Here is a 21,123-nt window from a genome sequence, read left to right on the forward strand (position 1 = left end):
GTGTGTGTGTGTGTGTGTGTGTGTGTGTGTGTGTGTGTGTGTGTGTGTGTGTGTGTGTGTGTGTGAGAGAGAGAGAGAGAGAGTGCAGCTGTACTTTGAGCCTGGTGCTGAATGCAGTAATATCACGTAGAACCATATTCATGAAACCCCTGGTATGATGGAGTGTTCCTCCCTCTTCTTTTAGGTCTGTCATCATTGCTCTTTTCCTGTTTTCTGCTCTCATCCATCCTTCTCTCTTTTTTCTTCTTCTGAAAGTTCAGTTTTTGTCAATTCAACTTTTTCAGTAAGACAGCCTTTCTCTGGCTCACCTGTTTGGTGCAGAGAAGGTTCTGCTTGGTAAATCTACTGCAGTAGACGCAGGAATATTGTTCTGTTATTCTCTGTTCTGATTAAAGTTATGAACACAAATTGGGTGGCATTGCTGTTCCAGGATTAAGCTGCCAGCGTATATGTACTCACAGAGCCGGATCAACATCTGTTTATATAGGGGAGCTGTCATGGCGGAGTAGGCACCACTGATGTCGTGTTACATCACGCCTCTGATTCTTGAACATCGGCATTCTATCTGAAATCCCACACAGGGGTGGCTTTATGATATCTTTTGTTTGGTTGAGTGTAGACAATCACAGCGAGCATAACAAGGTCCCCTTAACAGCGCTAGAGCAGGATCTCTGTTAAAGACTGAGGCTTATAAGTGCAGAGTGCAGGAACAGGAACAGGAACTGGGGGGTAAGGGAGATTTTCCAGGGTGGTATTCAAACACAAGACAAAGCAGAATGATTAGAAAATGAGCTACCAACAGAGCCATGCAGGATAAAATGTGTCAGATAAAATTAACTCTCTATAAAGAATGAAAACAAGGTGATTGTTGTCTAAAGGACTCAGCCAAAAGCAACATCAAATATATCCCAAGAAAGAACTAAATTAAGTTATTGTGCAATCGTTCTGATTAATTCACTCAAAGTTATTTTACCACTCGAAGAGCATAAAAACACAGAAGACAGATGTTGGATAAGATGTATCCCATTACCTCAACTGGTGCAGTGGTTATCTAACCCCTCCTGGAATCATCCATTGGCTCTGTCTCTTCAAGTCACCATCTTTATGTTTTGACTTATTTTATATTATATTTTTTGATGAGCATTTATGTTTTTGGCAAGCAGAGTTTCCCATTGTTTCATTCAGTCTCTCCCTCATTGGGAAAGTAGCAGCACAGACTTTGTGTTTTACATTTACTGCCAACAAAGCTCGGTGGATGGTGGATTTCTACGAGGAGCTGCTGCAAATTTCTCCTGTAAATGAATTGTTAATAAACAGAATATTTTGGAATATTCAACAGGAAGTTGCTACATAAAAGTATATATTTTTATTAATATAGTGTCAGCATTAAATAGTTTACAACTTGCAGATCCAGTTCACAAGCACATCTGCATGTTTATTGTCTGACTAACAGTGAAACCATCAAGACGTGTTTCAAGACATACCCTGATCAAACACAACATCAAAACAAAACAATCATTTGTCTCATGTGGAGTGCAAGATCCTTAAAGCAAGATCAACTTCTCCCTCATTAGAAAATCCAGATTCTGTGAGTATGCAAATCATTTTCATGATATATTCATGATATAGTTTTAAGGTGAGTACAGAGAAACTTGACACCCTCCACAGATGAAAATGAAAAGAACCTTGTAGTGTGAAACTCTTGCACAAACACCATGCTGCACAGTGAAGATCAAACATCCAAGTGAAGTAACAATAACCTAAACATGTTTTGGTGAAGTGGGACTTTAAGTTAAGACCACACTTTACACTTAAATGTGTTTTTGAGCTGGAAACTAAATAATGATTATTCTTTGAGGAAATACATTAAAGCTGGTTTTAATATCACATTTATTAACAAATATAAAAAAAATGTACCTGGGTGAATATTTCAGGACCAGTGCTTATGTAGAGTCACCTTTTAGGACTTTATTACATCATGACATTTATTTATATTTTTTAAAAAGCGATCACCCTCTACTCAAAGGTGGGCAGCCCCCGCAACCAGTGACCCCTCATGAGTGGGAATCTGGAAAGATGTGCTAATTTTCTAAACTATGTTGAAACTAAACCCCTAAACCAGCACATCATCATAGCCCTGCCTCCCAACACTGCGTTCTGAAGGAGAGCTACTTCAGCCCAAGCTAATGTGTGAAGTTACACTTAAGTCAGTAAATCAGTTTTGTCTGAAACATAACATTTATGATGATTTCAAACTAGCTGAATGTTTGAAAGTATCATGGTTTTACCTCACATTGGATGTGACACATTGTACAATCTTTGTGAAAATGAAACGAGTTAAAAAACAAGTATGCCAGATAATACCTGTCATAGGGACCACAGACAGGCATTTCTACTAAATGCCAAGGTAATGAAAGCCAGCAGAGAGAGTGAGCCATATTGATAAATGTCTCCTGCCTTTCAGTATCGTAAGGGGCTAAAATGAGGAATTTTTCCTGCTATTGTTCAGTGAGCAGACAAAATATATTGTGCATGATTTATTCCGGGCAATCAGTTGGTTTGGAGGCTTAGAAGCACGTGGGAAGGCAGACACAATGGAACCTCTCTCAGCCCCATCACAACTTTGTCACTTATTCTGTGCACTGACAATGCACGTCATGTTGCATTATTTGCCTTGGATGAGTGTGTGCGGAAAAGGCAAATGAGATTAGTTGATGCATGCACTTGTTTTTTCCCTGTGTGAATGGGGACCTTTAGAAATGGTTTGGTGAGTCAGTGTCAGTTGCACACTCATTAAACTCATCCTCCTGACAGCAGCGCATATCTGTAACACTGGTAAAGTCATTCTCGACAGGCACACTAAGGTTGCTTCAAGGTGGTCCATCAACGACGAACCTTCTGGTGCTTGAGATATGGTGGATTTTCTTCTCTGTTATTATTATTGCTACTATTATTATGGAAAACTGTGTAGACTTTATTCCTATCATGTACTGCACACCAACTCTGAGGCACACAGTAGTTTCTGTGGGCTCTGGGCTGTGGGATGAATTTGACTGAGACACAATTTGTGCTTAGTCTAACTCAACTACTGCGGAACACTCGGGCTGTAACAGTTCTCCATATCCACGGTTCGGTTCGTACCTCGTTTTTATTTTTTTTATTTTTTTTGTTTTGGAAGTTTGGAAGTGTGTATCGCGTCTGGATGGCGATTGCTGTTTTGGTTCGAGGATCGTTACAGCCCTACTGAACACATATACACCACTCCTGAAGGTTTTCCCTCACACTGAAGTGAAAGAGTAGATGTGTACTTTCTTGATTCTTGTTGCTCTGGGTTTGTACCCTCATGGTTGAATGCACTTATTGTAAGTCGCTTTGGATAAAAGCGTCAGCTAAATGTAATGTAATGTAATGTAATGTAGATAGAAATGTCGAAAATGTGGCTGGATGCAGAAGGCGTGATCAGGTATTTTACTTAGGTAAAAGTATCAATACCATGAGGTAAATTTGCTCCACTACAAGTAAAAGTCCTGCATTCAGCCCTGGACAACAGTTTGTGTGAGGAAGCTCTGAGCAAATCACAAATTGGAGAGTCAGGTTAAAGAGGATGCAATATACTGATTTCCTGTTCCCAGGGCTAAGGACATAACCTGTAGAATTAATTATACAAGATCACTGGGACTTGGAGGAGATCATTCTTTATGTGGGGACCAATGATATCCCTATGGCTTTATTATTCAGTTTAAAGTCCAGTAGGAAGAGTATATCTTTACTGTTGCTGGCGGTTTGGGTCACTTCAGCTATCTGCTGAGTTAACACACCTCAGAGCCCTGGTGACCCCAATTTTCCATATTACATTCAACTACCCTGAACCCAGTCTTGTAGGTCTCTCTGCCATTTCTTCACATTTCTCCAATTCTTGCTTGAATTCTTTACTGATCAATTCTGACACTGGAGACTTTGTCATCAGGTGTCATTTATACCAGCACATTATACAGTTAGGCTGCCTGAAACAAAGGCTGGTAAACCTTGAGGATCACCAAGGTTCTTTCCATGCTTACTGATGTCAGTGATTACTCTAGTGTGAGTGTCAGAGCTTGATCAATCTCAAATAAGTTAATTATTGTCAATAATCTGTAAATTTCTTTATGAATGTATGTCTCCAATGGGTGTTATTTGTAATGTTCCATGTCGGGTACTATCTTTTTTTAAATCAATTTGATCAACCTCCCCGACAGCTGAGAATGTCTCTTACCTGTATCAGACTTCTTAGTCACTTGACCCTCTCGACCCCCAAATCCATTACATGAACTTGCCTTGGGATTTATGCAGCAGTGCGCTGCAACACTTGACACTAAAGCTTCTCTCCAAATTGCCCGGGGGTTGCTTGGATAAAACTTTGCCCCTGATTACTGACCAAATACATACATTTCGAAAAGAGTGGAGGTGTATAGGCCGTAAAGGATGAATTACTAAATTGAGAGTTCATTCTGAGCATTTGAAAGATGTATTATAAACTGCTTAATAGCACTGTAAAAGACAAGACTGAATACTTGACTCTGCTCATCCTCAGGAACCCTTTTAGAACCATAAGATCTGTTCTCATTCAGCAGCCTCCTCATTCAGGTGAGGACTGTTATCCAGACAAGATATGAGATTTATAAGAGATTTTTCCAAAGTTCCATTTTGGTCGTTTCTGTTTATTTTATTGTGCAGTAAAGGACATCAGGTTATTTATTCAGTGAATACAATTTTCTCTCAATGACCTTTTGTAGACAGCTGATCAAATTAAATCTTCTGCTTTTCATTTCCAAAAGATATTTCAAATTTTTTAGTATCTACCAGCGTTCATTCAATAATTCCAACTGGTTTGTGGCATTCTGATGCCCTACTGATCAAAGACTGGTTAATTGCATCCTCACTGTTTTGAAATCCTGTTGTGGTCTCATTTCACTCTCATTTTTGACGAAGAATATCTTGTGATACCAGTCTGTATCTTGCTAGTCTATTTGCAATTCTTTTTCTAACCCCTGAGCTTGTTCATGGTCAGCCTTTCTCAGGTATTGACACTTATTGAAACAATTATTTGATTATCGATTGTATGGTTGCAGAGTCCTCGAATGTCTCCAAGTGTTTGTTTTGGTTCTAATCAAAGCTTTCTCATGTGCTTTTCCCTCTTTAGAAAAACATGACACTGAAGCCCCAGGAGTGTAGTGACAACCAGGCAGGGCCCCTGCGTAAGAAAAAGCCTGCCAGGGTCCCCAACGGCCTGAGCCTGCAGACCTGCAAGAACAATCGCCATCACCACCAGCTTTCAGACCAGGAGAACAACCCCCGCCTGGCACACACACAAGGCAAGAAGAAGAAGAAACACCCGAACAAGAAGCAGTCAGTGGTGAGTTCGAGATATCTTATCCTTTCTATTGCATATTGAGAAATGAAGCGAACCCCGCGAGCTGGTTCAGGCAGCCAACTCGATCTGCGCTGCTCCAATCATGTGACGTACATCATGTGACATACCTCACTCTCCACAACCATCTATAATACACACCCACCTGATTAGGGGGTATGGTTAAGCAGAGAGAAATTTCCCATCATCCTCTTTGCTCGCACTGCTCGCTGCAGTATTGCTACCATTTGCTTCAGCCCCTCCACCCCAGCATCCACCTGTAGGCTCCTATGGGGGGGTCACAAGTATTTGCTCATCACTCCCATCATTCCTGTGTAATCATATGGGGGAGTGATTAAGTTGGAGCCTAGACGCCAAACACTAAACAGTTTACAGGCACTGGATGTGAGCTGCCTGCAGATGTTTGGTAATAAAAATGTAGCAGCTAGTTCTTAGTCCCTCTGTAAAATAGGCATCTCGGAATTTAAATATTTGGAGCCTTTTCATTGCTCCATATGCTGCTGTTTCTTTCCCATTTACTTGAATGAGAAATTGTCTCAGAGTTTCATTACATTTACATACGCGTTATATGATGTGTTAAGTTTGCATTTTGTCTCTGTTCTGGCATTTGCAGTAAGTAACATGATAACTAACATAATGGTTGATAGCTTTTATGTTGGTGGGATGACAGCTATTGGTCCCACTTTGGGCATTTGGGAGTGAGTCACTCTAACATTTTCAAGTATTCTCTAAAGTTTTGGTACATGGTCACACTTGATGTAGACGCTGTATTATTGTAATAACAAACAGGCATAAAGGGAAAGCATAGTACAGAAACAGAAAACAGAGAAATATTCATCTGGATGGCATTTCTGTATTTCATTAAGTAGGAATTTAAGCATCTGAGAAGATGACATCATGATTTGTGATCTTCGCTTAAGAGATAATGTCATGGAATTTTTCTACAGATGGTTTATGTCAAAACATAGTTGGAATCAAAGTTCTATCAACTAAAAATAACCAGATCACATCTTTCCACATCCTGCTCTCTGGTTGTTAAAGCACCAGTTTGAGGGCATTGAAATGACCTCACAAATTAAAAAAAAAAAGTTTTGGGGCGTTACAAACTGAAACAAACAGTGTGGCTACAGTCAAGTTCAAATGCTCTTGTCAGTGTGAAATACAGCTTCAAGGGTATGTGAGTGTATATCAGCGTATGTCTGCATATATTTTTGTCTGTCGCAAGGTGACAAGGCCACTAATGAATATTTATGGTACACTGATGCAGTGGTGTATCTCCACCAGCAAGGACTATTTGTGACAGCAGCACCTAGAGTTTTTACAACCACGCACACAGCTCTGAGGTTCTGCGTAGCCTTTCCTCTGATAGAGGGCCGGTCTTCTTGAGCTGCATACTGAAGGACATATTTGTGTGGGTCACGGCACGGGCAGTAGGGAAACACAAAGGCACAGGCACACCATTCGCTTAAATATTCACTGTTGAATCCACAGGGGTTTTATCTGAGCAGTATGTGTGGTGGTATTTCTTGATTTTAGTTTGGCCTTTGTGATGTTAGTCAAAGATGTGTAGGTTGTAGCACAACAACTACCCAATTAGATTACTTTGTTACTTTCTTTTTCTAAATTTGGCTTAATATATGATTGTTGTTTAGAGATCTATGGATCATACTCAAATAAATTATTTCAAAAAGTTTTAAAACCTGTACATTATATGTAGGGAAGGCAATATTTATCAAGTCATGCATTTTAGCAGTTGTGTCTTTGTTCTTGTTGTGGCTGTTCACGGCTGCTGAATAGAAGATCCCTCAGCCCGTGGTCATTAGTTATGTGGACTGATGTCCCAACTGCTTTGAAAGATTCCTATTTTTAATAAGTCACTTGACAGAGAATGTACAGTGGTCGTGTGAATGCAGCGAACAGTAGCCTGAAGCCTTTGCAGCAGACCTCTGTCGAGAGGGTCATCCACTACTGCCTGCATGTTATGTCTGTCCCTGCACTGACTAATGGACAGATGGTGCTACCTGCCAGTTTCAAGGTTATCTCCTACTGGTGCGATGGCTACAATTACAGGCCAGCTTGCAAAGAGGCATGTACTTCATACTTGAGATTAATAATGCATCAATAATAACAAAAGCATCCGCACCTTTTATTCATATGTATGTGTGTGTGTGTGTGTGTGTGTGTGTGTGTGTGTGTGTGTGTGTGTGTGTGTGTGTGTGTGTGTGTGTGTGTGTGTGTGTGTGTGCTGGATACTTTGGCAGGTAGTTGTGGTTGGCTGTGGTTGCATGTTGGTCAGGAACAGGGTTTAGGTTGTTGGCAAAGGGAGTACAACCCTGATCCCCTGAGTGGGGGTGAGCACGCAAACATCACCAACACATTCTCACTTACCCTCTTTGTCACCTCCCTCACCTACTCACCCACATCAGGTGGTGACACACAAACAATATCTCATCATAAACCTCCACACACATCAGGTGGTGTTGACATGATAGCAACAACACCCATGGCTTTAGCTTAGTCACTAGTGAGAGCTTAACTACCATGACTACCTTTACTCCCTGTCCTCACTAATGTGGATATTTTGCAAATCAAACTTTTCCTCTGCTTTGGGCCTGAAACAGAGATTTTTGGCATATGTCTTGCAAAGTGCAGACTTTCAAAAACTCTGTACATATAAAATGGAGTGTTTGAGAAACAATGACATCACAACTTACTAAGCAGATGCCCACTGTTGTTTTGTGTAATGACAATGTGCCAGAAACAACAACCACAATGGCGGCTATACACCGGTTTCTCTCAGTTCGGTTTCTCTACATTTGCTGCTAAATTTAGCATCACTGCACCATATTAGCAGAAATCATCAGCCTCTGCCGGATGCTTGTTTGAGCATTTGCAGTTGTTTTTGTGTTCTTGTTTGAAGATATTTTATTAAACGAAGGTCACATGGGCAGAGGTTTTTTTTAAAGGGAGGGGAAAATATCGGTTAAAAAATAAATAAACGTAGTAGTGCAGACATGGCCTTACTCTTGGTAATTATGAAACATTTTTAAAGCGTATATTACTGATGATCATGATAATCTATTATTGTTGTCTTGTAGTGCAACTGATGCTCAGACTGTTATGGTTACCTAAGTAAAAATATTTGTCTGTTCCCTACAAGATGCCGATAGACCTTGGTGCTCTATAATGCCCCAATCTGTCATGCTTCATGACATATGCATAATTGAAAAGATAATCATCTGTGCCCTACACCGCCCCTTTTTGTCCTCTCTGACGAGAAACAAGTGGCAGAGTTATGTAAGACAACTATTATCTTTTCTTTGGCTTTACTATAAATTAACGTGACGCACTGTCCTCCCACAAGGTTACGGTTAAAATGTCAGAGGTCTCGTCTTAAGGTTTAATTCTCCATTCAGAAATGCTGCAGTCTGGAGCGAGTATTCTGTTATCAGCACTTTTTTTTTAGCTTAGTCTTTATCTGAATGAGGGAGGAAGAGGGAAAGAGCATTTGGTCGTAAAAAAAAGCAAGAGGTTATTTTTCTTCCCCCCCGTCTTTTTCCTCCTCCTCCAGCCAAGCTAGCAAATGTTTTCGATCCCTGGCACTGACCCAATGTACTGAACTATGAGATATTGTAAGCTTAAGGGGGAAAATAGAGAAATGTTTATGACATATCGCCTAACAGTGAAAAAAGGGCTTAGATAGAGAGAGCGTCAATGGAGATGGATGAGAGTATAGTAGCAAGCCTTAAGTTATATGACTCTATGACTCCCATCATTTTCAAGTTTTTTTACATTGGTGTGTTTTAAATTACTGAACCCGATTGATTTATTCCATCTGTTGTTTATTTCCCCATAGTGGGACTAACAAAGGACTGTCTACAGTTACCTGTCTTATCTTATTTATTGGCATACAGTAGGTGTGAAGGAAAATCATTTAGTGTTATATTTTGTGTATTCGATTTCTTGTGTGCATGGTTGTAAAAGTCAACAGGGACTAAAAACAGATGGCATTTAATACAGGATTGTTGTGTGTTTATTTGAACCTATGTCAAACAGACATAGAATAGAATATCAGATAATATATTGCATTTCCTTGCAAAAGACACAAAGCGTTACTTTAGGTCTCTTATATAGCAGAGCGTATGACTACTCACACAATCATTGCTTAAAGTTGTTTTCAGAAGCTTAAAAGGAATGTAAAAACTACACACTCCACCAAGTAAAGTAAACATCAACTAAACCTGATGGAAAAGCATTTGATGTCTTTCGCCTATTCATGAGTTTCAAGTGAGATATCTGTGAACAGATTTGAAACATAGGGAAATCATCAGATCATTTAGATATTAATACGGTGTTATTGACCTGGATTCAATATGACACTTACAGTGTGGAGGTTCACATGTCTGCTGTCTGGCAGTACTGCAGATAACATGGAGGTTTCCAGCACCGGTGTGTGTTTTGTGGTAAGGCTCTGGTCTGCTCACTGATGTTGGAGGGGTGGCCTGTGGTGTGTGTGTGGCTTTGTACGATGGCTCTGGTGAACAGAGGGGCGTGCTGCGAGGCCCATCTGCTCTCTGGCACTGGGGGAGTTGGGAGACGAGGAGCGTGTGGGGACAAGCGAGGAGGGCTCAGGTCGGCCCCACCCTTGAATCCAAGTCCAACCACCTGGCTTTCTGTCTGTTGGTCCGTCTGGCTGCTGGCTGGCTGTCAGTCAGACCCTGTCTGTTTCTCAGATATGTGGGTGCAGTGGTGTTTTTGGTCTGGAGTCACTTTATAAGGTATTGTAGTTTGTCTGTGTGGAAAAACTGCCACTGAGAGAAAGAGCTTAATCTAAAGCGAAAAGGCCATTATTACTTTTGTAATTGTTAGAGCTGCACATTCAAATTTAGTACGATTTCAACCTCAACTCATGAGTCAATACAATCTTCCTTTTTTGACTATGTTTGCATCAGTGGGGGGGGGTCGGTCCTCTTGGAAAGATCACCAGCGAAGATACCAAATTGTCTGTGGGTCAAAGACTTGAGGAAGGAAAGAGTGCAGCTGTGGAAAGGATTGTTCACAGAATCATAAATAAGATTTTGTTTGATTTCATTTTATCTGTCCATTTATTTTTGAACCCCTTAAACTCTGGTCACTATGTGTTAAAATGTCTATATTTATCACATGTAGTTAAAGCTGAGACTTGGCACTCAAGAATCGAATGTGTTAAAGTCCAGGGCCTGAAGAACAAAACTCCATACAGAGAAGTACAGTTCATATTTATATGGAGCGAATGAAGACTGTAAACATCTCATAGGAAATAAGAGCTTTCATAGGAAAAGGTTTACAAGTGAAGAGGAAAATATTAGACATGCACAGCGCAGATTTTTTTTTTTTTGCTGGTAAGAATTAGGAATTGTAATTCTTAGCCTTTGTACTCTCTGTGTCTCTGTCGGTAACATTGACTTTTAAATGGTCTCACAAATGTTACCAATAAAAGAATGTGTATTTAGTCTATTGTAAGTACTTTGCATGGTGATATCTTTGTTTAAACCTCTCCAGTTTATTAAATGAACATTTCACCAAGTGGGATCTTGGCATCACAACACAGCCCATGTGAATGCGCACAGTTTGGTTTCAGTCTTGTTGAATATCTGCTGCACTGACATGACAGTATTCTTTACAGATCATCCATGTGAAAACAAGTAAAAGCCTGCCACCAGCTCACGGCTGTCCCCCTTCATCAGTCACACATAAAACATGGGAGGGAAAAGCAGTGGTGTTTGGTCTTAGTCCTGGTGCTGAGGAGTAATTGCTGTGGAGACTACTGAGTGGTGTCTAGCCCCCGGGTTTAAAGACACTTCCTTGAAAAGCTCTAACCAGGCCAGCCTGTCAACCGCAGGGCTCTGGCCTGTGGCTCTCTGAATCCTCTCACCGGGTAGATCCTCACTCCACCTGCCCCGGTGGAAAATCCTGCCTCAGGCCGTCCAGAGGCTCTATTATCATTCAGCATCAGTCGCCTACCTAAACTGAACTCTTTATGTCAACCTGCGGACGGCCACATGTAATGAGATTAACCTAAAAGCACTAACACCAGATCTCCATGGCTGGTTATGTTGTGTGTGTGTGTAAATATTTGGTATGAAGCCCTGTTTTGTCAGAGTGGAGGCAAACTTACATGCTTTTCAATCTGCAGTGAAAACGTAATATAATGTTCAGCTCTTTCAGCTCTGCGGGTCACCCTTAATAGGCTTATCCACTAAGCCAATAAGAGATTCGAAGAAAAGCAATGTCCTGATTGTCAGATAAGATGCTAAACCCATTCTGGTGGGGGCCTCAGCTGTGGGGACGATAATTGTCGCTGTCACAGTGGTGGGTTTATAGCTCTGGATCAAATCCAATCCAATCGTGATGGCTTGTTCTGTGGTCTTTGTGTTGGTTAACATTGTTTATGTATGTGGGGGCATGACAAGGCTGTGTGTAATTAGCGTGTATATGTGTTTTAAAAGCACTGTTCAGTATATTCATGTTAACAGTAAAACTGATTTCTACAGCAACACACAGGGGTCAGCTGCGTTGCAGTCTCCTACATCTCTGCATAGCTTCACTAGGCTATTTATACTTCTGTGTCCGTGCGCGCCGTGTGTGTGTGTGTGTGTGTGTGTGTGTGTGTGTGTGTGTGTGTGTGTGTGTGTGTGTGTGTGTGTGTGTGTGTGTGTGTGTGTGTGTGAGAGAGAGAGAGAGAGAGAGAGAGAGAGAGAGAGAGAGAGAGAGAGAGAGAGAAAAGGACAGGGCCGTCTTGACAACATGTCAAATCAAATCTCAAATTGTATTTATAAAGCCCATGTTTTCAAATGACCTGTTGAAGTTCCCTCTGACAACTCTCTCACCCCTGCAATTCCAACCACACGCATCCACCCGCCCCTGTCTTCATCTACTTCTCACGACTTGTGTGTTTACCATGTTCCCTCCTACGACTGCTCGTCTTAAGCACACGTCCCTGATGCTGTATAACAAGCCTAGGCCAACGTGTCTTTGAAAACACACTCTCTGCTTCCTCTGCTCCCCTACACTGAGAAACCCTTTCTTTTGAGGTGTCATTTTTCTCCAAGGGAGGACAGGAGGAGGGCAGGGGGTTGGACGACCCGCCTGCATGGCAGTTAAACTCATTCCTCTGCAGTCTCTGCTTGAGGGAGGCCGAGCGGGGCAAATGACAGACAGACAGCATCCTCTCTGTCGAACCTGATGCTGGCTCTCACTCTTGACAACACTCACAGTCAATTTGTGAAAAAATTAAGCGGCTGCACTTAAAACCCCAGCGTCGTCACTTAAAGCCGGGGCCCACCTCAGCTGTCAGTCAGGGCTGGGCAGGGGGCCGAAGGTGTTTGAAGAAGCTTTTTATCGTAGCTGTACAGCCCCTGTCACAGGCAGACCACTCCAGTCAGACTAGTCTAATCCAATCTGCCACAGTTTACAACACACAGACCCACAGATGAACGCGTGATAGTTCAAGTCCATCTGGATTTAGAAATTGTTTTTTCTATCCCTCTCACCCGAAATACCATAGCACAGTGTGGCTGTGTGTAATTCCTGGAGTGTTGTCTCCTCCACCTCCCCTTCTTCAGTCTTTCCTTTTTTTACAGTTTCCACAGGATGAATGAAACCTGGTTTTCTTCAGTTTTGATGCATGTGTGTGGTGTGGGGGTGTGAAAGAGTCAAAAATCACAATTTATGGGTACTGTGGTACATGCACAATCAACTTCAAAACTAATCGTGATGTAAATCGAGTGAAGGGTGATTAACTGAGAAAAGCCATATGCCGAATAGTGTGACTTCACTCTAACCTTCTCAGGTCCAGTGCTGAACGGTAGTGAAGGCTTGAATCAGATCTTTACTTCTGCTGCCATTCAGCGTTTTCCAAAAAGACAGAAGTCAGTCCAAACTGACTCAGACTCATTATTTAGTACAGTTCTGATTTGTATACTTGCATTAATATTCTAGATTTCAAGCAAGTGTGGTTGTTGTTGTTTTTTTTACCACAGATATTTTACCTGGAATGTGTGGAAGATAAATTATTGACTCCTAAATGCCTTTAACTTTAACATTCTCTGTAGTTCTAAAATATGAGAGGCACTGAACACTCTCTTGGTCACCTGAGGATAAATCTACTTTGATTTAAAGAGCAATATGTGACCTTTTCCCTGACGCCTTCATCTACTGTGACATTTACAGTTTTGTACTTCCAGTTGTTAAAATGTTAGAATTGCAAAGCTTGCTGTGATTTCTTTTTCTAGCACAGACACTAACAGTTGTTTTCACTATTTATAAATCATTTAGACCCTAGGATGTCGAAGTGAAACGGTGAAACAAGCCCCCGCTCAGTTTCCCAGACCCCAGAGTGATGTTTTCACATGTCTTATTTTGACCAACCAGCAGTTCAAACCCCAGAGACATTTGTTTACTATCCTCACATTTTAGCGGCTGGAAGCAGCAAATGTTTTGCATTTGGGCAAAAAAAAACTAAAACAAATAATGGTTGCAGATTTTAAAACTAAATCTTGCAGCTATAGAGTTATGCTATAAAAAGCATTTTCTGCTGTTTGTTGAGATTTTTTCTGATTGCCTTTGATCTCATCGGCTGAAGTCGATGTGTAAATTCATGACGTATTGGACCACCAGGGAAAAAATATACAAATACATAAACTAACTTATTTAGACGTACTCTCCCATCCTCTACATTACAGCACACTAATGGGATTTAATGTCATGTATAATTGTCCTAACATGCTTCTCCTGCTGCTCCTGATGCAACTTGCACACTGTAAATATTAATAAGACACATCCTGGATTTCATGTAGGCCTACATGTAGTTTATCACACATTTGTCTGTACTTTGTGGGGGCCAGGAAGAGGCTCTGCAGATATGCATGCTGGAGTCCTCCCTATCGTGCCTTTGTTATACTGTGTTACTCCCTGTAAAGGAGGAGGTCAGGGAGCAGGTGCTGGCTGTGAAAGTGGAGTACTTACGGGAGCACCAAAGGTTCATGGAGTGAAATATTCCCATGTGGGGGTAACCTTGACCGCTAAAGTACATCCAGCTTAAGAAAAGGACATAGTGAGGGCTGGTATTTACCTCGCATGTTGCCCACACAACCACAATGTTCCAGCACAGCTTCCTCCTTCCTCGCCTGTCGACCCTCACCCCCCCCCACTATCTTTGCCTGAGTGTTGACAGATGTGTGACTCAGGCTAACACAGCGAGCTTTTTTCTAGCCTTTTTGAGTGTTTCAATAAATCCAGAGGGAGTTCTTCAGTCATTTTTTTTCATCTAAACACACTCTCAGGTGGGATTTTGTCGAGTTGGGGTGATATTTTGTAGGTGGGGGTAGTCTCCTCCACTGCTTGACCCCACCGGCATCGCAGTCAGTAAACACGTGTTTTTGATTAGTAGCTTGTGTTCTACCAGTTTCCCAAAAAAGTACTCATGTTTTCTTGACTTCTGTCAAGTAAGGGTGTCAAGAAAAATAAACAGTAGAAGTAAAAGAAAACTTGTGTTCCTGCTGCTTTCGACTCCAAATCACTCAACACTGAACAGAGTAAGAGCGACAAGCAGTTTAATCATCCTAAAATAGTTAATGTTAAGAGTAATTAAAACCAGCAGACGGTTCAAAATTAATATTATGCCACTTGGATCATACCCAGATATTATTAGTGGCAATTTAATGAGCACTTTTTGGGGTAAGATACAGTCTAAAGCATACGAACAATCTAGTCTGCTATTATTTTCCCATTATTTTCTGGGAACCTATTATATGTATTCTGTCCCAGTTTTGCTCACTGCGGATGCTTGTGCCTTTTAAATGAACTCATAGTGGGCTGAGTCTTGCTTTTGTTGTTCTCTGCAGATACAAACCACAGTTATCAATTACTAATTGCCCTATCTACCTGAAGGAGACCATAATGCGCCTCGTGGTAGTAATATAATACCTACTTAGTTTTTTTTCTGGTTGGAGATAAGGTTTTAAAATGCACTATTTTTGGAACGTTACGTAGTGCACATTTGGAAGCCCTGTTGGTTCTGAAGGAGTTGTGGGAAACCTTTATGATGTCAGAGGTATGACAGTGTGACAGGTCGATATCTGTTTTTTAGAAAACACCAGCAGATCTGCTTAGTTTTCAGCAAACTGATTACTAATCCTCATCTTCACATCATCATTACACGTATACCTCAAGGCCAGGACAAGGACAGTTGTTTGGCTGATATAGGATGACAAGACGATCAATGATTCATCATCGTGTCATGATTGAGGAAGCATTGATCTAATGCCTGAGTAAAAAAACATTTTTTGACATGTCCCTGCATTGAATCAGCATGGCCTCTGTGATAAACTGAATGAAACAAACTTGAAGTTACTGCAGTACATACATCCGTACATACAGTGGAGATATGAACTCTGGTTTATATTTTGGTCTTTAATTAGTGAAGACTTGTTGCTATCTTTCACACAACTGCAGGACGTGGTGCTCTCTGCTCTCCGCATTTCATTTCAAGGAAAAGAAAGCATTGCAGCTGTGCTAACAGCTCTGACTAGATGTAATTAAGTCATAAAATCATCAGTAATTAACTTTGTCTAACCTGTCCCCTTTTGTTCAAGAAGTAATTTATTTTCATTTTCATCATAGAATAACAGAATGATAACATATTTTAAAATATATTGTTCTTCTCCTGCTGCTGCTGCTCTACCAATTACTACTATAAAAACACAAATCTGTCAATTTTCTTTATTAAATGTGTGACAAGTGCTATTTGTGTCTCCCGTACTTGTACATGTAGACCCTAGGTGTCAGAAATAGTTTTCTTTATATCGCTGGAAATGAGAGGAAGGCTTAACTGATAATGGCAGCAGGGGGGAGAAAACCTGAAAGCTCAAATTTGCATGTGTTTAGTCATTGCTGGAGAGTCCTTATCTCTTCCTGCTTTTCATCAGATCATCATTCCCTGATGGGGCGAAAAAGAAAATCAATTTTGCTCCTTTCCCTTCCGCCTCATTTCCCTGCTTTTGATAACACGGTCATCCTTATTCTCTCAGTAATTTGTCCGTACTGGAGTTCCGCTCTTTCCACTGAATTGTCTCAGTTCAGCGCTGATGTAACTCAACGTAGTTCCATGAAATTGAGTGTAATAATGCAGGATAACGTTTGTAGGATATCTTCCGTGCTGCGCCAGATAAGGGCGCGATGATTATTGTATAATTGCTACATGCCATCTCCCAGCTAATTGTCTGTAATGTCATCCTTTGTTACCCTATCATCTGACAAGAGTTCATGTAGCAACGCAAAACCATATGGCAGAGAGCAACAATGAGACATTTTGCACTCAGAGAATTGCACAGACTACAATCACATCAGTCTTTTTTGGTTTTTCATAGGTGAGGGGTTTATCTTTTAGCCTCACAACAAATGCTTAAGATCTGCAGAGACCTGGGTGATTCAGCTGCTTTCATCTAGGTACCAGTATTTATCATCGCACATTGTGCCTAAAATTAGGGTATTTCTGATTTGACAAGTCTAATCAGATTTCAGGCTATTGTTTATCATATAACCTCAGTTAATATAACTCTCAGACACATACATACGTTAACCCTGCACAATATGAGGAAAATCTGTCTCTGACTGTCGATAAATACGTTTTGAATTCTCCGTGTTCAGTTCACATTGTGCGAGCTAACCTCACAGTGACCACCTAATGGACATCAGTTAATCGAAGGGGAGCTGATGGTTGGCTGTGGCTTCATCTGATTGGACGAAGGGTTTTGATGCATCTAATCGGTCAAATGCCAAGATGTATGTATGAGTGCTGGGCTTTCCCAAGTTTCTGGAGGATTTATGTTGAGGAAGGTGTGAAGAGGCAGTGGAGGTTCTTTAATCAGCGTATAGTCATGTAATGTGTATCTTATCTTATCAATACAATGCAGTTTATCCATTCTTTATTGATACTCTAATGGACTCTTATCCTATTTTTAGAGAATACAGTTTAGAACAGGAGTAAATTGGTTGAGCAACAACAACAATATGTACATCAGCAAACATTTTACAGTGTATAAACTCAATATATCTCAAAATAAATGTTTGGATGTCAATATACTTAAATTATATTTCTTACATGGAGACATTGAGTGAAGCTCAATGATGAAAATAGACATCCGTGACTATATTGGTCATCTTCTCTGCCCTCCTCCCTCTGCTGCTGATGTGGATCCATTGCCTGCAGGTTAGAGCTGATAGAGAGATGCTAAAAAATACTAACATCTTGAGAAATATGTGGCAAATGAAGCCAGAAGTCAACCATCAGAAAGCTTTCATTTTAGCTTGTTCCTAAAATTGTACTATCATCTTAGCAAGTGTGTTTGTGTAAAGCAAGTTGTTTTCGGATGGGAACAGTTTAAAATATCCCTTTTTATCCCTCCAGTTTCTCATTGACATAACTAGATCTCATAAGGGAAACGCACACTCACACATGTGTGCACAAACACAGCCCTTATAAATAGATAAATAGGGGTGAAGAGAAAGCAAACATCCGTGCAAGAGAGATGTCTGGTTCACTCTGCAGCCGATGCTTCAAATTTAGATATCAACTCTGGAACAGCAGCTGCAAATAGCAAACAGCGAGAGAATTGTTATGCATAAAGTTTGTATGAGAAAACAGAAGTGCGAGTGATACACATCTTGTACTCAGGCTCAGAAAAAGTAAAATACCAGACATTACACCTGATAAAATAAATAATACAATGCGATAAGGAGTCACAGGCTATGCAAGAAGCAGCAGCAGTTCTCGGAAAGATCTGCTTGAGCAACAATCACTGTTGTATGCAACATAGAGGCCTAATTTAGTCCAGACGGCAGCAAAGCTAAGATGAGAACATTGTAGAACCAACAGTTTTCCTCCGGTTGAAAATGTGGTATTTTCATTAGGAAACTTAGAGTTGGTAATTTCGGTAAATCTTATTTGTTGAAATCCTCTTTACCTCCCAATAGCCATCAATAAATAATGTCGTCAGGAAAAAAAGGACTGTAATAAACACAATCAATCATTTCACTCAGAGCGAATGTGGGAGGCTTCAGCTTAACCTGTCTATACACTGCCAAACCAACGTGTTATCTTCACAACAGTTCTGTATAACCAAGCTTGTTGTAGTGGTAGATACTCAGTGTTGCTTCATGAGGACTGGTCTGGAATAAGATCATATGTCCTCCTCATGTAAGATTGGATTGATATCTCTATGAATGTGATAGTTTTGGATTCAGGACAGCCTGAGTTTATTTTAAACTTGGTGTGTAAATCTACTTGTAATCGGAGAACTGGTGGATTTGAGAATAATCTGTAGTTGTAGCTATGGAAGATGTGGAGATGAAGCTAATTCCAGCCTGAGACTCACAGTAAACCACTCTGCTCGTTCCTCCCCTTCCTCTCTCTGCTCCGTTCGGCCCCACTCAGCCCTTCACTAACGTCCCTGATGTGAACACTGACTCAGTAATGCAGGAATCAGGATTTAGCTTGCCTGTGAGTCAGCCATAATAACTTCTGCCAGCAGGTAATCTAGCCTGAAGCCTCTGTGTGGGAGGAGTTTGATCATGGATTGACAGACAGACAGACGTGAGCTCCCACTCCTGAATTTGACTTCTCGGATTGACAGCACCTCTTTGCATTTTGAACTAAAAGCATCAGAAACGTGCTCTTGTTACTAACATTTTTAGAGCATGAAGATGAGTTTGTGAAATGAGGGGAGTTTACATATCTGCAGGGGAACATAAATGTACCCAGACACATTGACTGACTGTCCTGTATTCCCTTCCTGAGCGAACACCATGACACCATGGCAACAGCAGCTGGAAAAAGAGAAGATGGACAAAGAACCGGATCCGGTTGTTTTCTCTGTCTGCTGCTCAGTTTTCTTGGAGGGGTGGAACAAACCGTTAGTATGCAGAGAGTTATGAGAGCCCGACATCTGCCAGATGAAGTCACAGGGCATTCTTTTCATTTCGGTGCATTACATCTAGCCCAAATGCAAACTCCCTGCAGCAAGTTACAACCTTGTTTTTCCCCCCACCTCATCACATGTACACCAGCATCTCTGTGAATTCAGCACAACACCTTCCACTTGAACTCAGACAGATCTGAAGTGGGAATGTGATAAAGAGTTACTGTCCCCTGACCTTGAGCTCAGCCTCGCCTGCCTCTGCTGCTCTTTCATCAGACGGAGCCTTTGTCTTAACCAGATCTGTTTGGAAACTCCTCTTAACCTGGAACATGGGCAGGGATCCAGGGCATAAAAGGTGTATTGATCCTCTAATCGTACAGGCCACTGGATACGAAGCAGGAGAACTGCAGAAGAAGGTTATGATGTACTGTCAGAAAAACTAGATGTACTTTAGAAAAGGGGGAAAAAAACACCTCTGGGTCTCACACTGCCAAACACAATCAATTTCGGATGTTCAGCGAATTGGATGAGTTGGCGGTAAAGTGTTGTACAAACACTGAATGCAAATGCGAAGATATCCTGTTTTCCAAAAAAAAAACACAGGCCATATCCCTGATGCATACTCACATTCACATATAGTGGAGCACAAAAGGAAATTGGGAAATCTGTTTACTGTCAGATTTGCCCCAGATGAGCAGATGGAGATGGTCTCTCTGAGGAACCCGCAGGGAAGGCCAGACTTCATCCTCTTCTTTCCTCTCCCTGTCGTCTTGACAGTGCCAGGTCTTTGCCTCCGTGGGCTGAGAAGGTGGCAGTCTCTGCCTGGTTTTCCTGTCGCCCCAGGGCACGAAGAGAGAAATGGCCATCTGTGATTTTACCCAGACTTCACAATTCATCTGCCACTGGCAGAGGGAGGGAACATAAATGTTAAATGTTCCTGAAGAAATCAATACATCCACACAAGTGCATTCCACATGTCTGCAAAAACAAAACTTTCACAAATGCATCTATTTGATCCTCTAATACTCAGATGTATGAAGGACAAAGCCAGTCCGACTTTCTTTTTTTTTCAGCTGAACATAAAGTTCCAACTAAACTAGAAACCCCTGCTAGCAGAATTAAAATATTAAGTCACTATGTGAAATGTCATTATAGGGTTTCCTGGAATAAACACAACATGTCTAGACCATGCTGTCTCCCAGCCACGGCCGTCAGTGGTTGCCAGGAAAGCTGGAATAATTGAAACCTGAGCAGAAATGGAAAATGCACAGTGACAGCACACCAACAATGGTCCAGTCTCTGTCTGTCTTTCTTTGTCTGGTATTTTCAGAGGAGTAAACTTGACTTGGAGTTGTGTAGAATATGTCTCATGCTGGAGCATTTCTGTGATGTGCTGGCACCCTCTGCTGCTTGCATAAGAGAATGTCTGAAACTCAGTTTCTTCAGGAATCTTGCTTAGGGTGCGCTGGTTTTAACCACTAGAGCTCTCCTCTTACCAGCACTGTTCACAGTGGCATTGTTAAATCTTGTGTAATTTTCTTTTCCTGCTCCTTGGCTGCAGTGCAGCCTTGCAAGGATGATGTTTTGCCATTTTCTAGTTCTGCAGGGCAAAGGCAGCGAGGGCAGTGTGACTGATTAGTTGGTGAGTAGCTATTATATAGAAAGGGAAAATTGCCATGCACAGTAATTTACCACTAGTACCTACAACCCTCCACTTTTAAAGGCCATGCTCAGAACAGAGCCACATTTTCATTAAAA

General features: G+C 41.2%; 1 protein-coding gene across 7 annotated transcripts in view; it reads left to right on the forward strand.

Annotated features, from left to right (window-relative positions):
• Positions 1-21,123, forward strand: part of auts2a (activator of transcription and developmental regulator AUTS2 a) — a 297,717-nt gene that overhangs the window by 69,554 nt on the left and 207,040 nt on the right. For all 7 annotated transcript variants that reach the window (XM_034605861.1, XM_034605864.1, XM_034605859.1 and 4 more), the window contains one exon: positions 5,180-5,392. In XM_034605861.1, the coding sequence (XP_034461752.1) occupies positions 5,180-5,392 (213 nt within the window). The remainder of the gene's footprint in view (positions 1-5,179; positions 5,393-21,123) is intronic.

Source organism: Hippoglossus hippoglossus, chromosome 14 (assembly GCF_009819705.1).
Source record: "Hippoglossus hippoglossus isolate fHipHip1 chromosome 14, fHipHip1.pri, whole genome shotgun sequence".
Classification (NCBI taxonomy): Eukaryota; Metazoa; Chordata; class Actinopteri; order Pleuronectiformes; family Pleuronectidae; genus Hippoglossus; species Hippoglossus hippoglossus.